The 18,217-nt window shown below is 44.8% G+C and overlaps 1 protein-coding gene across 10 annotated transcripts in view; it reads right to left on the bottom strand.

Moving 5' to 3' along the window:
• KDM2B (lysine demethylase 2B) overlaps window positions 1-18,217 on the bottom strand; it is a 196,888-nt gene that overhangs the window by 137,460 nt on the left and 41,211 nt on the right. For all 10 annotated transcript variants that reach the window (XM_039505272.1, XM_039505277.1, XM_039505275.1 and 7 more), the window contains 2 exons: window positions 4,189-4,367; window positions 1,292-1,398 (listed from right to left, as the gene is read on the bottom strand). In XM_039505272.1, coding sequence (XP_039361206.1) covers window positions 1,292-1,398; window positions 4,189-4,367 — 286 coding nt within the window. The remainder of the gene's footprint in view (window positions 1-1,291; window positions 1,399-4,188; window positions 4,368-18,217) is intronic.

The following is an 18,217-nucleotide window of genomic DNA, read 5'->3' as shown; positions in this document are numbered from 1 at the left end:
TGTTTACCACTCTTCCCCTTTTGGAGTAATTCCTGAATTTGAAGGGAACAGGTCAAATATTTATTCTGTTTGGCAGCCAGAGATTTTCATAGCTCAATTAGCTGCAAAATACAGCAATCACTTAAATAAGAATGCTTAGGCTTCTTTAAAACTTTGATGTTTGAAATACAGTATTTTGTGCAGCAAAACTCATGCCTAAGTAACTACTGTGCTTACAGATTTGTATTGGCCATGCTTATAAGTTAATGCAGGTCTCAACCCAAAGACGTATTTCCATTCAGCACATTTTCCCTCTCAATGTCTCAGCAGAGTTGCAGCCATCACTATATAGTCTAGAAATGTGTACTCTGATAGGTTTGCTATGAATTTATTAATAAAACATTGCCCCTTGGATCTACACTCTCCAGATCTAAGTTCTAATTGTGCATAGGACCACATTAAGACAAATGCTGGAAGCTTGTTGGAAATTTTATGAGTTTACTGGATACCTGCATATGATACCAAATGATCAAACATTCTAGACAGAAAAAGTTATCCAGAAGGGTACACTTACTATACTCAACAACAAAAGCGTTCAGCAAAAGCCATGCTAATAATATCACAGCATTTTATAAAGCATGAGTGATTTGTGGTCAACTAAAGTGATGGAGTTTTCAATGGAGACACCTACCCATTAGGAAATGGACGGAGATGCTCAAGCTCATTTCACCAAACAGCCCTCAGTTTGTTACAACTTTTGGCCATTAATCACCTGGGATGGTTTTGAACCATCAGCCTAGAGGTGAAAGGCTCAATTCTTCCCTCTGATCTGTTTGCTGTCCTAAGAAGTGATTTATTACACAATTCTTTTACCAATAGGATCCAATATTCCAGATCAGAGCTAGCCTGCTGTTCTCAGGGCAGGACAAGTGGCTATTCTTGTCTAAAATATTAAAGGAAAAATTCAAGGTTTTTTAAATATTTATTATGTGCATTTAGTGAATCCCAAACTTTACATTGAGCATTTGATGTAGTATTTTAGAATGAAAGACAGAATGTACCCACAGTTATAAAACCAATGACAAGCCTTAAGAACATGAATGATCCATTATAAAGTTCTCAAATGCAAAATCGATCTCCTTAAAAGCTGAAGACCACTAATGTTACGTGGATCAAGCAGATTAGTCAAGCTAGCATCCATCCCTGCTCACTGAACAAATCAATACCTCCTCAGCTATCAGCATGTGAGCTCAAACAGGAATTAACCAGGGAGGTCAAGATTAGAACGTTTTAGAAACGAAAAGAAACTTACTTTTTCACTTTTGGGTACTTCATCTCTGAAATAGCATTCGTGGCATCTGTCTGCCTCTCCTTCAAATGCTGCGGCCACATATTATCCACCCAATCGACTAAGTCCACCTAAAATCCCCACCAGAACCAATGGTTAGTTAGTAAACATGTGGTGGGATGTACTCCCAGCAGTCAGAGCTGGAACAGTGATTGGCAACAATGGCAGATTGGCAGTTTGCATCTGCTCAGAGATGGTGAAATCTTCCTTAACAAAAACTCACTGTTTCAATCAGAAACCCAAACCTGTGAGGGGTTGAGCACTCTAACTCCCCATTAAATCCTACAAACATTCAAATCAAAGAGAGTTATGCCACTGAATTAAAGGGGCACAGATTCTGACTCAATGGCACTTGAGTGCACTTCCAGGATTGGGACACTGCTGGTGTGGGATCACCACAGTGCTGGTATTCAATAGCATATGTGTAGATTGTATCCCAGAAATTGTGATCATGCACATCAAAACCACAATTTAAAAAAAATGGAATTATTCTGATATTGCATGTTTTCAAGGAACATTACCCTGGTGATCTGGCCAAACTCCACCATGAGTAATTACATTACTGCCTACCTAACATTTCCTTGGATAATACTTGGATACAGAATTCTTCAAAGTTCTTGTCTCAAGGCCAAATATTTTCAGAAATGTGAGCAATAGCAAATATTGGGAGCTGAGCAAAACAGAGTGAGAGGGAATTGGGTACAGATGAAGGGAAGGATATGGAGAGTCGAGATAGAGATAGCTTTGTGGACTATTGAAATAACTGCTGCTTTGAGTGCCATAGGGATTTGAACCCATGTTCAAATCCCAGCATGGCATGTGAAGTAGGGATAAATCTATTGTTCATTGTTCTCTGACCTGTGTTATGCAGAAGCAGGGGCGGCTCTAGCAATTGCGCCGCCCCAAGCAGGGCGGGACGCTGCGGGGGGGCGCTCTGCCGGTCGCTGGTCCCACGGCTCCAGTGGACCTCCTGCAAACGTGCCTGCGGAGGGTCCGCTGGTCCCGCAGCTCCGGTGGAGCATCTGCAGGCACGCCTGCGGGAGGTCCACCTGAGCCGCGGGACCAGCGGACCCTCCGCAGGCATGCCTGCGGGAGGTCCACCAGAGCCGCCTGCCGCCCCAAGCGCGCACTTGGCGCGCTGGGGTCTAGAGCCGGCCCTGTGCAGAAGGTCAGACTAGATAATCGTAATGGCCCATCAGACCTTGAACTCCATTAAATGGGTGGGACACACAAACCAGGTTTTGAAAAAAGGAGGACAAAAGAGGGTCAAGCACAAGACAGAAGCTGTAGTGCAGCATTTGACCACAGTGGAGCAGAAGACAACTCAGGGAAAGAAGGCAATATGGAAAAGAATTTGCAACTCAAAACTGTCATTCTTATCATCCTAAGAGGATCAATAAGCCTCAGAGGACTTTGCAAGACCTAACTGAGACACAGGTCACAAAATGACACAGGTTCAACTCTGAAGCCATCCAGCACTGCTGTAATGGGGGCTAGAGAGGCCAACCCAGAGGAGCCATGTCCTCTCAACCCCAGTAAAAGTCATCACTGCATTCAGCATCCTCACCAGTTGGTCCTTTCAAAAGACCTTCAAGGATGCTACTGGTATGAGCCTGTTCTCTGCCTCTGTGTTCCTAGAGGACTTCCACAATGGTATGATCTGCAGGATTAGCTTCCCAATAGAGAGGCAGACCTAACACCCAATTTTGCAAGAATTGTATGTGCTAGTAAACTTCCCATCTCTACCAGGTATTGTGGATAGCATACACAACCCTCAGAGGGAGCCAATTGGAGATAATTCAGCCCACAGAAATACCAAACATACCACTTCCATGAATACCATGGCCATATGTGACACAGAATTGGTGTTCACAGATAGTGGCTAGATAGCTGAGATCCTGAACAATTCCTGCATCCAGCTATTGCTATCCATGGCATTCACCTGATTTGCACTCTGAACCCACAGCCTCTGTTTTACATGGTCAGAGAGCATGCTGGAGCTCTCACACAACCCTCATCCTCCATGGAATTAATTCTATAATTATGGTGTCAATTAGGGCATGTGTACATAGCATTTTGGAGTGACCCTCTCAGCCCGGATTGGCGGCAGACTTGAGTTAAGAGGGCTCATGCCAATGCTCTAAAAATAACTGTATAAACAGTGCTTTGAAATTTCAGCTTGGGCCAGAGTGCAGACTCTGAAGCCCACCCCCTTCCCTAGGCTTCAGTTCTGCTGTCAGCAACAACAGCAACTTGCCTGGGTAAAGACAGATGTCCTAAGTACTGGAGTTGATGGAAGTTGCAGCTATTTGAGCTAGGGCTGTTGATTAATCTCAGTTAACTCACACCATTAACTAAAAAAAAGAAGTAGGACTGAGTGGACTTGCAGGCTCTAAAGTTTTACATTCTTTTATTTTTGAATGCAGTTTTTTTGTACATAATTCTACATTTGCAAGTTCAGCTTTCATGATAAAAAGACTGCACTACAGTACTTGTATTAGGTGAATTGAAATACTATTTATTTTGTTTTCTTACAGTGCAAATACTTGTAATCGAAAATAAATAAGAAGTGAGCACTATACACTTCGTATTCTGTGTTGTAATTGAAATCAATATATTTGAAAATGTAGAAAACATCCACAAATATTTAAATAAATGGTATTCTATTATTAACAGTATGATTAATCGCAAATAATTTTTGTAATCGCTTGACAGCTCTAATTTGAGCATCTCCCTGGATCGGGCCCCGCGTAAGGGCTGTGGGATTTGTGTCCTATATATACAGAGCGTGCACTATTGTAAAGCAGCTGGGTGACTGTGAAGAGGCTAAAAATAAACAACAAAATGACAGGACCCCTTACCACATTGGGGCGCTTGACAATGTTCTCCAGCTTTGTATGACTGAACTCCAGGCTGATGACATTGTAGAGCTTCTCACGTTCAGCCTCGGGTGTTTCATAGTATCTCACAAACTGAGACATGCTCATCTCAATGCCCTTTTGCGTGTTCACATCCATCACATCCACAATCCGACGGCTTCCTGCAAACACACAGATCACTTTGAAAACATTTCTTTTGTTTTATTTTGAATTCTTAAGCCAGGGCAACCACAACTTGAGGCTCCTGGGGAATCCCAGTGAAGCTGGAAACAGGGGAGAGGAACCCAAATCATCCCACCCTCTGGTCTTAGCACAAAGTGAGACAGCAGAGAGGAAGGGCACCAGCCTGGGACTTGGAATACCAGGTTTCAAGTCCCTGCTCCACCACAGACTTTGTGTGTGATTTCTGTGCCTAAGTTCCCCATTTGTAAATTGGGGACAATATTACCTCCCTACCTCACGGAGGTTGTTGTGAGGAAAAATACATCAAAAATTGTGGAGCTCAGATACTATGGTAATGAGGGCCACATAAGTAGCTAAGATAGATAGATCGTTCTCTACATTTCTAAACATCCAAAATGCCTTTGCTACAGTGTGGTCAAAATTGTTCACAAAGAGAAAAATGCCATATATGAGCCTGACTCTGTGAGGTCCTGAGCATCACCTCTGGGATTCTGAATGCTCTGAAAAATTCTTACTTGACCTCTCGGGGGAGGAGGTTGAGGACACTAAGCACTTTCTAGGATTGGGCCTTCTATTTGGCTCACTGGATACAAGCTTATTTTCGGTTCCTCAAGTGGCATATGCACAAGTCCCATTAGCTCCAGAATACTGAACAGCAGTTTCAGCAGTCTTTGGTTTCATACAGTCCTCTTTGGCCACTAGGAGGTTTCATCTCTCCCAGAAGTTATGAGAGTCTAATTAGCAGCTCATTTGTGTTTGAGGGAGAGTGAACCCAAGAGAGACATGCCTCATTTCCAAGAAAGAAGGACAGAAAATAAATTAATCACTTTCCAAAAAACACCCTCCAATACAGTTTCCATATCTGAAGAAATAATTCTAAATAAAATACATTAAAAATTCTAAATGAAAGGTTTGCAAATGCCATCAGAGAGACTCATTAATAACTACAGCACCAGGCCCATTGTGTGCTTGGGAGCAATATTTCAGCAAGAATGACAGTTTGGATTGTATGACTTTATTAAAAACATCCTTTGGTGTTGATACCATTGATAGATATGATGATGATTCTGGAAAGGAACCCAAGTCCATAAAGTTTCATAACCAAAGAGCAAGATTTATAGCATGTATATCTGGGTCAGTTTATTATTTTTTTTTTAGTCCCAGTAGCCCTGCAGTTAGTGCTCTTTGCTAGCATGTTGAGTGACCAAGATTCAATTCCTTGGTCTGGTCTCAGGAATCCAAGTTCTAGTGTTACTGCCTTTGGTGGGGGTGGGGACAGAAGGGAGGTTAGTGTCATTTAGTCTCTATCATGTGCATAAGTGTGTAAATTATTTAATATTTCCATATTTAAAATAATTTGTATATAATCAAATTTCACTTAAAAAAATTAGTGTGGATTTAGTGCTAGTGAAGGTGTTGGCAAGCACATCTAGCAGCTCTCCATTGTTGCATGCAACTGCCAAGCTGATCATGCCAACTACATCCTCCATATGCACTCTGACTCCAAGTAGACATAAGATATTGGATCTCCCAGGCCTGTGGGGAGAAAAGGCTGTGCAAGCACAGCTACGGACATCTGTGAGCAGATTGCCTGGAGGATGCAAGAGAAGGGGTATGACGCGGACCAGTGGCAGTGCCGCACGAAAGTGAAGGAACTGCATCTGGCATATCAGAAGGCCAGAGAGGCCAAAAGTTGATCTGGTACCAAGCCGCAAACCCGCTGCTTTTACAAAGATCTGCATGACATACTTGGCGGAGACCCCACAACCACCTTGCAAACCACCATGGATGCATCCAAGGATCCCGAGCCAAAAGTCCCTGGCATGAACAGCAAGGAGCAGGAGGTAGTGGAGAATGGGGGACATGCAATCTTTCTAGCTATGCCATGAGCCAGGACTCATTTGAGATTCCATCAGAGTCCAATCAATTCCAGCAGTCGAACATGGGTAAGCCCAATGCAGGGGAGGGAACCTAAGGTAAGTGTGTAATTGTACTTCCCACTATAATGACATCCTGATGGCAACCCCAACTAAAGAGGACACAGCTATCAACTTTTCATTAATTTACTTGAACTAGAAGAAGAGGTAGCAGTACAACAAAGAGAGGTAACATTGTTTACTTTTCATCTCCCTGTAGAGTTAGACAAGGGGGGCAATTGTGGAGCCGTTTGTTTGTGGAGCCATGCAAAGACGTTTGTACACAGGGATGTCCATTGAATCCTCCTGGGAGATCTCTATGAAACTCTTGCAGAGGTACTCTGCAGTCCTCTCCCAAAGGTTTTTAGGGATGGCAGCCTTATTTCTTCCTCCATGATAGGGCTCTTTCCCACATCAGTCAGCACTAACTTCAGCAGGTGTCATTGCAGTAAACTGGTTAGCAGCATATGGGCCCAGGCAGCTTTGGGATGCCAGCAGCAGCAGTGCTCTCTGTGCCTTTGTTACCCTCAGGAGTGAGATATCAGCTAAAATCGCCACTGCCTATGGAAAATGGTGCCATTATTCTGTGCCATTGCCCTAAACTCATAGTTTCATGCAACCAAGCAGTTCCCTCCTCCTTTCCCTCATCACTGGTAGACCACAATCACCCTGGCTGGTGCTGTGAGTGGCACAAGCACTCTGAAGCAGAAGTGTCAATAAGCATGTCTTGTTTAAAACTTTGGGGCGGGCAAACTTTTTGGCCTGAGGGACACATCGGGTTTCGTAAATTGTATGGTGGGCCGGTTAGGGGAGGTGGTCATGGCCTGGCCCCCACTTCCTATCTGCCCCCCCCCCCGATTCCTGCCCCATCTAACCCCCCCGTTCCCTGATGGCCCCTCTGGGACCCCAGGGGACACACACCCGCTCCCTGTCCCCTGACTGCCCCCGGACCCCCACCACCCCATCCAACCCCTCTCCTCTCATTCCTGACGCCCCCCCTGGAACCCCTGCCCCATCCAACCACCTCTTCTCCCTGTCCCTTGATGGCCCCCAGGACCCCTGCCACCTGACTGCCCCTGCCACCCCATCCAACCCCATGGTTAGATGGACCATCATCCACACCCCCGCCCGCTGACCACCACCCTGAACTCTCCTGCCCTCTATCCCACCCCCCGCTCCCTGTCCCCTTACCACACTGCCTGGAGCACCAGTGGCTGGCGGCGCTACAGCCACGCCACCCGGCTGGAGCCAGGCCACGCTGTTGCTGCCACCGCTACCACACAGCACAGAGTACTGGGTCCGGCCAGGCTCTGCAGCAGCGCTGCCCCAGGAGCTCACAGCCCCGCCGCCCAGAGCATTGCACCGGTGGCGGAGCGAGCGAGCTGAGGCTGCAGGGGTGGGGGGACAGCAGGGGAGGAGCCAGGGGCTAGCCTCCCGGGCCAGGAGCTCAGGGGCCAGGCAGGACGGTCCCATGGGCTGGATGTGGCCCGCGGACCGTAGTTTGCCCACTCCTGGACTATATCGACCTCTGTGTGTTTTATCTGCAGCTGCTGCAACCTTGAGGGTTCCCCCTCCACACCCACACCTGAGACAGATAAGGAGAAAAAAAGATGATTTGGGATGACATGTTCAGTTGGATCTTGCAAGGCAGTACTGCATCAGACCGTGAGCAAGGGGCCTGAAAGGTGAACACTGCAGACAGCCTGGAGAAGGAAAGAGCCAACAAGAGAAAGGCCCAGGAGTCCCAGCAGGAAAAGAGGAAGATGCACGAGAACATAATGTGGCTTCTCCAGCAGCAACATAGAAGCTGCAAACTCTTGTGAACCTACAGGTTCAACAATCTCGGGCTTGCCTACCTTTGCAGTTCATGGAGAACTCAATTACAACACCACCCTCAACATTCCACATCCCAACCCCTGCTACCACTCCACTCCAGAGGACATTACAGACAACCACAGCTTCACATACGCCGACTTGTGAAAGCTACAGTTGCTGTATGTGTGGGTAAAATGGATATGAATTTTCTTTCCCCTTGTTAGGTTCTGTTCCATTCAATGTTTTAAGTTTTTTAATCTATTTGCTTTTAACTTGCACAGATTTTTCTTTTCACTGGTTTTGTTACTGAATAAAATTCTATTATTTGGAAAATAATTCATCTTTATTAGTTCATAACATATGCTACAAAGTGCCTAGCAGTTCTGAAAGCATCCACTGACTTGTTACCGTATAGTGTGACGCAACTCACAGTATCAGTGGCAAACCCAGTGCAATGATTACAAATGTACAGCAAGCACCGCAGAATAGGTGCACTGACAGTGTTATAGTCATACATGTACACCAAGCAATACACAATTTCTAACAGGCCCCAAAACAGCAGGGCCAGGTAGAGCATGGTACACCACAATACATTTCTGTGACTCACTGTTAAAGTGCTCTTTCAAAGCCTCCCTGAGCTGCATAGCTCTGTGCTGAACAATTCTAATAGCCCTTGTGTCTGCCTGTTCAAACTCAGCAGACAGCTGCTCCAGCTCCACCCTGGCAGCAACTTTTCCCCTTTTGCTTCACAGATATTATGCAGTACAGAGCTGGCAGCTATAACCATTGGGATGTTTTTTTCACTGAGATCCAATCTTGTGAGTAAAAAATGACAGGGTCCCTTCAATCTACTAAAAGCACATTCTGCACCTGCTGAGCCAGTAGTTGAATCTTTCCTTGGTGCTGTCGAGATGGCTGGCATATGGCTTCATGAGCAAGGGGTAGCCTGGGTACCCCAAAATAACTATTGGCATTTCAACATCACCAATGGTAATTCACCAGTTGGGAAAGAAAGTCCCTGATTGCAACTTTCTGAACAGTCCTGTGTTCTTAAATATGTGAGCATCATGCACTTTCTGTGACCAGCCAACATTGATGTCAGTGAAGCATTCCCAGTGACCCACCAAAGCTTGCATAATCAGAGAAAAATAGCTCTGTCAGGGGCAGCTCTAGGTATTTTGCTGCCTCAAGAACAGCAGGCAGACTGCCTTCGGCGGCTTGCCTGCGGGAGGTCCCCGGTCCCGTGGATTCGGTGGCACGCCTGCGGGAGGTCCGCTGAAGCCGCAGGACCAGCGGACCCTCCGCAGGCATGCTGCCGAAGGCAACCTGCCTGCCGCCCTCGCGGTGACCAGCAGAGCGCCCCCCGTGGCTTGCTGCCCCAGGCACGCACTTGGCGTGCTGGTGCCTGGAGCCTCCCCTGCTTTCTGTTGATGTACTCTGTGGCAAAGAGCAATGATGACAAAATAGGGACATGCATGCCATCTACTGCTCCATCACATTTTGGGAACCCCACTGTTGCAAATCCATCCATTATGTCCTGCACATTGCCGAAGGTCACAGTCCTGCATAACACAAGATTACTGGCCCTGCATACTTGCATGACAACAGCTCCCACACTGGATATTCCAACTCCAAAATGGTTTCCCAGTGACCAGTAGCAATCCAGCATTGCAAGTTTCCACCTTGCAATCGCCACTCACTTCTCCACACTGTTAGCACGGCTCTCATTTTGGTGTCCCTGCGCTGGAGGGCTGGGGAAAGCTCGGCACAAAGAACCAGGAATGTGGCCTTGCAGATACGAAAGTTTTGTACGCACCGCTCATCATCCTAAGCCTGCATTATGATACGTTCCCGCCAGTCAGTGCACATTTCTTGGGCCCAGAAGCAGCGCTCCATCATCTGCAGCTGCTCGATGAATGCCACCAACAACCTTGAATTAGTTCTCGGTATATTCCATAGCAATCCGGGTCCTCCAAGAAATCATCATATTCCCCATTAATTCATTTTTTCTTGCAGCTCTGCAAATACCAGAGGATCGTGTGTCCTGTGCTTGCAATGCTTATGACACTAGTGCAGAGCTGTGCCAGTTCCATGCTTCTGTCAGAGATGGTGGACAGTAAGGAGGGTGGTGTGGGTTTGTGGATTTAAAAAAAAAAAGACATGAAAATTATGGGATATACATGACATTATGGGATGGAGAAAGCTGCCCTCTGCAAAGTTGAACTCTTGCTCTCAGTCACCTTTGCACGACTCATTTCTGCCCCATGACGAATTGACAAAACTTCCGAAAAGACAGCACACTGGACAGTGGCAGGTTGCACATAGGGATGCCTAACCTCGGTACACCATGCTGTGCATTGACATAAGCACTCTTGGTAACTATGCGCAGCAGCATCTCAAGGACCCAAGTGTGCATGTGCACAAGCAATACACTAACTGCAGCAGCTTTATGCCAAGGTAACTTGCGTTGACCGAAGTCTGTAGTGTAGACATGGCCTGAGACACAGGACCTTGAACTGGGGTGTCAGAGAAGCTAGGTCTGCCTAGGTCACCATCGAAGGATGGTAGGGCTTTAGATAACATACACATGCACATAGACTGTTTGTTGTTTAAAAATCCTTTTTTTCCCCTCTCATTCATTGTTCCTACTTTACAATAAACAATAATTTTGTTTTAAGAAGACTGTCTGGTTGTGTGTACCATTGGTTACAGGCTCCTGAAGAGAAGGACTGCAGGTGCCCAAACTCAGACAGACCTGCAGGGTAAGAACTGTTGATATAAAGGATGCTGTAGCCCAGGGCCCACCCTAAGAGTGGGAGAATTGTGGAATTCCGCACCAGGATAGGTTAAGGCACAAGGCCTGAGGGTGCACTCAAAAATGGTACAAAGGTGCAGCTAGCCCTGCAACTGAGACAGTATGTCAATGTGTTATAACAACTTAATGCAATTGTCTTCTTGATCATTCTTCCCTTTTCCTACCCCACTCCCCTGCACTATTACCTCATAGACTTTAAGGCCAGAAGGAACCAACATGATCATCTAGTCTGACCTCCTGCACATCACAGGCCACAGAACCTCACCCACCCACTCCAGTCATAGGCCAATAACCTCTGGCTGAGTTACTGATGTCCTCAAATCTTGATTTAAAGACTTCAAGTTAGAGAATCCAATGTTTGCTCTAGTTCAAACTAGGAAGTGACCAATGCCCCCATGCTGCAGAGGAGGCAAAAAAAAAACCCACAATAAAACACCAGGGTTTCTGCCAATCTGATCTGGGGGATAATGCCTTCCTGACGCCATATATGGCAAATCAGTTAGACATTAAGCATGTGGGCAAGACCCACCAGCCAGACACCTCGGAAAGAGTTCTCTATAGCAACTCAGAGCCCTCTACGTATAGTGTCCAATCTCTGGCTGTTGGAGATATTTGCTAAGAGCAGTCACAGATGGGCCATAGGTCATTGTAGGCAATCTCATCATACCATCCCCTCCATAAATTTACCAAGCTCAGGCTTGAAACAAGTTCAGATTTTGCCCCCACTACTCCCCTTGAAAGGTTGTTCCAGAACTTCACTCCTCTGATGGTTAGAAAACTTTGTCTAATTTAGAAAACTTTGTCTAATGCCCAAACTTCTTGATGTCCAGTTTATATCCATTTGTTCTTGTGCTAATACTGGCCCTTAATTTAAACAACTTCTCCCTCCCTGGTGTTTATCCCTCTGATATATTTATGGAGAGAAATCGTATCTCCCCTCTGCCTTTGTTTTGTTAGACTAAACAAGCCAAGCTACTTAGATTTCCTCTAGTAAGGTAGGTTCTCCATTCTTCTGAGCTTCCTAGTAGCCTCCCTCTGCACTTGTTCCAGTGTGAATTAATCTTCCTTAAACATAGGAGACCAAAACTGCACACAGCATTCCAAACGGGGTCTCACCAGTGCCTCGTACAATGGTAACAACACCTCCCTATCTCTATAGGCAATAATACTTTGTCTGAGGCATCCTAGGATTGCATTAGCCTCTCCCATGGCCACGTCATGTTGGCGACTCATACTCATGCTGTGATTGACCAACACACCCAGGTCTTTCTCCTTCTTTGTTGTTTTTAACTGGGAAGCCCCCAGTTTATAGCAAAAATTCTTGTTAGTTGCACTGAGCACTATCAAATTTCATCCCAATTCTATTACTCCAGTTTCCAAGGTTGTCCAAATCTTCTTGTATGATATTCTGTTCCTCCTCTCTACTATTGGCAATAACTCCCAACTTTGTGTCATACACAAATTTTATTAACATGCTCCCACTTTTTGTGACAAGGTAATTAATGAAAATATTAAATAAGATTGGTCCCAAGACTGATCCTTGAGGAACTCCACTAGTAACCTTTCTCCAACCTGAGAGTTTACCTTTCACCATGACCTGTTGTAATCTTTCCTTTAACCTCCTCTTTGTTCTCATCCTAACTTAGATTGTAAGCTCCTTTAGCGCAGGAATTCTGTTATCTGCATTGTGCAGTGCGATGTACATCCATGGTGCAATATAACAGCCATGGAAAAACGGTGTATGTGAATGCAGTGTTCATGCACATACTACTGGCAGGCACTATTTCTCCCACAAAATTTGAAAATTTTGCTCCAACTGATGATATTTCATTGTATGTTGTATTACAAGGATGCAAAATTTAAGGAGACTAATCTTTACATTCAGACTCTTGTCCAACTCACTAATGAGCTGACATGTCCTCTTCACAGGCACATTGCATAGGATGGGAACACAGTTCAAATAATACAAGGAGCCAGACCTTCTGGCAAATGCTAGTAAATCAATTTCTGGAAATCTGGTGCCCTGTATAGGTAAACCCTGCACAACCTCATTAAAGCTGTAAGGCCATCCCTGTTGGCAGAGGAAGAAAAATTTGACAAGAGGACCAGTAAAACCAGTGGAGAGAGACTTCCCTCCATCCTCCACAGGAGGTGGCACTTCCAAAGACAGCAATAGGGGGTGCAAACAGGGCTCAAAGAACTAATCTATCTACTGAAAGCTACATAGATCCTGAAGGACACAAGGCAATGAGAGGACACATAGAGACTGGCAGCCCTTAAGGCAAAGAATATAACTCTGAGCTGTGTCAGGGAGTGATGCTGTGGACTGAGGAGCTAACCTTGCTGGGACTGTTTGTAACCCTGAAGACTAGAGTGCAGCCTAGATGGCAATGCAAGGCACAGTCCAAAAGAAAAAGCAATCTCAGGATGGCTTAGCTATCTTTAGATCAACCATCTGAACACTCAAGATAAGTACCCGAATACTCCCTTCTTCACCATTTTGGACTGAGATGAGGAAAATAAGAATACCATACTCTTCTTTAATACCTATCCCTTCCTCTTTCCCTAAATGGAGTCCCGCCTCCATCTCCCAGAGAGAACAAGACCCTTTCAACCTCCCTACAACAGTATCACCACAAGGTGCAAGAATACTCCACCCTCCCCCATGTGGTCTAGTTGCTTCATGCTCCCCACCCACCTCCTTGCTGCTTGGGTTTCATGCTGATTCCAGCTCTTACCTCCTGATAACACCCTACTCCTCCACCATTGGTTCCCATCCAGAGGAAAGGGAAAGAAGTTAGAAACCAACAGTAAGGAGAGACAGGTCAAGAGTGCTGGAAAGCAGCAGAGACAGATTCCAGGCGTGGGGAGGCGGGTCAGGTCAGGATTTATTTCATCCTGGACTCCCAACCCTGACCATCTCCAGGGGTCCACAAATCACCCCCTTGTCTCTATCAGAGAGTCTCCAAAAATTAATCAAGTCCCTAAAAATTAGCCAGCTCCCAGGTATCAGCTAATCAAGAATAAGTTAAGGCATGAGAACCCAAAGTCCAGCCTGCTGGACAAATGCAGACCATAATGCTCTACAATGTGGGACACAGCCACCCTCATCAGGTACATCTACACTGGAATAAAAGACCTGTGCATGGCCACGGCTGGGCTAGCTCAGTTGACTCAAGCTCACGGGGCTCAGGCTGTGGGGCTAAAAATTGCTATGTAGACATCTGGGCTCTGGCTGGAGCCCAAGCCCAAAAAGCTACACAGTAATTTTACAGCCCTGCAGCCCGAGCCCCACAAATCTGATTCAGCTGACCCAGGCCAGCTGCGGGTATTAAATTGCTGTGTAGATGTACCCATAATTAATAAGGGAGGGTAGGCTCCAGAGACAACAGGTCACAGGTGGAATGCTTCATCATACCACTCAGCTCCACCTGGAGCACTGCATGCTGGGAGCTGTAGTCTACAAAGAACACACATTCTATTACAGCCTAGGGAAGCTGCCTGCAATTTGCTATATACTATGTAGCCCTTGGGCTCCTGGAAAGTTGCCCATATAACCCGTGGTTGGGCAAGCCTAACTGTTACTGTGTTAAGGGAAGGGTTGTTGTTTTTTCTGCAGCAGGCTTGGCTTTGATTTAGAGGCAAAAAGCTACAGTGATGCTGAGGCTGCAAGGGAAGGCATTTTACTTCATAAAAAAGAAATCTCTCTTCTACATGTGATGCTGCTTATTCATGGAACACAAGCTAATCCTCTGAGGAGCAGAAGGAGAGTAACTGAGGTACAAGCTCTTCACCACACTCTAGAAACAAAAGAAAGCAAATAAGGAGAAAAAATAGTTTAGCTGTAGAAATGTGAACCAGAAAGCAAAAAAGGGACTCAAGGATGATGTTATGGACACAGAAAATCTGTTGTGGTTGCTCTGGTCCGCAGTGCTGGTATGATCCATATTACAGGGATTCAAGAAAAAACATGGACAAACTATACAAATATAATCTCCCTTTGTAGCTCCTATATGTCAGCAAGGCACTGCACAAGCATTAACAAATTAAATATAACACTTGGATGGATATCTTTATTCCCATTACATACAGATGGGGAAGCTGAGTTGCAGAGAGGGGTAAATGCCTTACCTAGTGCTCCTGACTCTCATTCCAGTGCTTTAAACACTAGACCATGCTATCTTGCTTTGAAAATTTTCTCCTATCTAATCCCTGCCTGTTGGTAATACACACTTTCTAGGGGGCAACAGTAGGCAAACTGTTATTCACAACTATGGAGGGGAAAAGCTGCACTTCCTGGCACTACTGCTAATTACAGGTGCCTCATTTGCTGCAGCAAATGTCTCTACAAAGCATATTTTGTGAATGATTTTGCCTAGATTCATTCCAGAAAATGAAGCGTACTTAACAAAGGTTCCTGGGAACTGCTGGATCTGAGCCCCAAGTCATTTGGCAAAATTCTCTTCTATCTGCACTGCAGTTTGTAACCACACTGTGTTTCTTTACTAGTGTAACAATTCGCAAGAGGGAGATAGCCATGAGGGGACTATATATACCTAATCCTGAGCTGGTGGAGCAGGCGCTTCAACTTTATCTAGGTTTCCAACTGGAGGAAAGCTACTCCCCCACTTTTGACCTTAAATGGCATGAGAGTATTATCCAGGCCACATGTCTCCAGTCCTCAATATATTCTGCTCTCTTTCCAGGTATGGAACTCACATTGATATTTGTGGCGATTGAACAAATCTGGAATATGTAATAGGTGACCAGAATATGTGAGCGAGTGATGACCAAGGTGAATCAGAGGGAAATCTTCCTCTTGGGTTTTCTGTCCAGCATATTATGTCTCTTCCCTCAATTGTATAGACTCTTTGCAAGTAAAGGGTGAAATCTGTCTCCCCCAGTAGAGGCAAGACCATGTGTCCTATGGGTAGGGATGATCCAAAAACTGGTCCATGATGGGGTTGAGCCTACCTGAAGTGAATTAGTTATAATCCTCACAACTACTAGTAGAGGGCTATGCCTGGAGGATGCTGATGTAGCTGAAATTAGGAGCCAAACTCATGTGAGACAAAGCTAGCTGGGAAAAAAACTCTTTCAGAGGGGCTTGAACTTTAGAAATCAAGATGCAATAGCCTTCTGATATTTATGTCACTTACTGTGGGACATCTCTGTTAATCAGTGTTTTGGCAGGGCTCCAAAAAGCCCAAGTTCACCAGTTAGTTGGACAAGAATGTGGGGTGTTGATCCCACACACAGCTGCACTTCACCTGACCTTTCCTAGTAAGGCAAGCATATATTCCTCTGTGCTGTGGGAAAGCACTGTAATACCATACACAAGTTGGGAGGGGAATAATCCCTAGGAAAGTGGGTTCCAAAGGTCCTCGCTCAACCCCAGTGATCAGCACTGGGGTGGGAAATCCTGATTTTAGCAAGAGTCACAAATGAAATTACTATATATAGTAGCTACAGGATCCACCAGGGGGCATTAAAGAACAAAGGAAAATAGAGTTTTAACAAGGACACTTTCACAAACCTCTCCTGCATATCTACAATAATAATTTCATGCCCCAGCATTTTCCCAACCTGAGGGTGCAGTTTAACCCCTCATTACTGAAGAAATATTTCAAAGCCATTAACCAGCTTCTTTGCAATTCTTTGCTTTCTCATTATCCCTCCCCTTCCAAATGTCTATCCCCAACCAGTTCCTACTTTCAGCCCTCACGGTGCCACTACATGGCTGGCCTGCAGAAGAAAGAGCCTTTGCACAGAGAGGTTACAGTCTCCTTCTTATGGAGATGCAACTTTAAAAGTACCTGTCATGCACCTTCCCCCACCCGGATGTCTGCAATTTTATTATTTGCCATAAAACTGCCAAACTGCAATAACCCGTGTGATTAGGTTTTTCATGTAACAAAAGTTATGGTACTTAAGCTCTTCCTGTAGTCGTGCTCTGAGCCAGTAAAAGTCCCATGAAACCTGCATTTTATGGGAGTGGACTAAAGAGAGAGGCTTAAAGTGAATAATGCTCTGAGTGACACCTTACAGAGCCAATTAATATCTTTACACTTATCAAAAACATACACTCTAATTCCAAGATGAGCTTTTGGGGTAAACATCAGACTGACAAAACATCAGGGAGGAAAATGTTTTCATATGACAGCCAGTCATTTTTAGGACACTGCTTATATTTAATATAGCATACAAATGTACTAGGTGCTCTACAGCAGTGGTTCTCAACTAGGAGTATGTGTACCCCTGGGGGTTCGCAGAGGTTTCCCAGAGGGTAAGTCAGCTCATCTAGATATTTGCCTAGTTTTACAACAGGCTACATAAAAAGCTCTAGTGAAGTCAGTGCACGCTAAAATTTCATACAGACAATGACTTGTTTATACTGCTCTATATACTATTATATGGTACGGATCACACTGAAATGTAAGTACAAATTTATATTCTAATTGATTTATTTTATAATTATATGGTAAAAATGAGAAGCTAATCAATTTTTCAGTAATAGTGTGCTGTGACATTTTGTATTTTTATGTCTGATTTTGTAGGAAAGCAGTTTTTAAGTGAGGTGAAACTGGGATACACAAGACAAATCAGACTCCTGAAAGGGGTACAGTAGTCTGGAAAAGTTGAGAACCACTTCTCTACAGTAAGGCAGAGCCCTGCCATGGACATTTACAATCTAACTAGACAACATACAGAGAGAAGGAGGAGAGGAGAGGAGAGGTGATAAGGTTTTTTGTGTTGTGTTTTTGGGGGATGAGGGGGAATTGGGATTTAAAGCTTTTCTAACCTTTTTTTTACCATATCCTTTCCATTATTTGAGACATCAATTCCTTTCAAAAGGTATTCCTGGCAAAGGGCTCTACTATTTAATAGGAAATAGGTTTAATATTGAGAAAATGCATTCATACAGATTAAAGAATTTAGTGTTAATAGGTTAATGCTGAGTGTTAATAGGAATGCTGATAAAAAATATTCCTTTATCCTACAGTACTGGTCCAAATCCCTACTGCACCCCACAGTGATAACACATAATTTGGGGCAATTATTTTTTTTTTAAATAAGTGAAATGCTAGTTTGACAGTAACAGAGACTGAACTCATCTATTTTCCCTACAGAGTATGTACAATGGAGCACAGTCAAGAGCAGTGCTGTCTCCCCATTCCTATTGTGCCTAGTGCTGAGGAACCACACCCATAGGTGGAGAGAGCAATTTAGTTTTCATAGCCTTTTTTACATTACTAAACTTTCCAGCAGCCTGTATTTCATT

Source organism: Mauremys reevesii, linkage group 18, assembly GCF_016161935.1.
Source record: "Mauremys reevesii isolate NIE-2019 linkage group 18, ASM1616193v1, whole genome shotgun sequence".
Lineage (NCBI taxonomy): Eukaryota > Metazoa > Chordata > Testudines > Geoemydidae > Mauremys > Mauremys reevesii.
The sequence above is the reverse complement of the archived record's forward strand: the minus strand, read 5'-3'. Positions and strand labels throughout refer to the sequence as shown.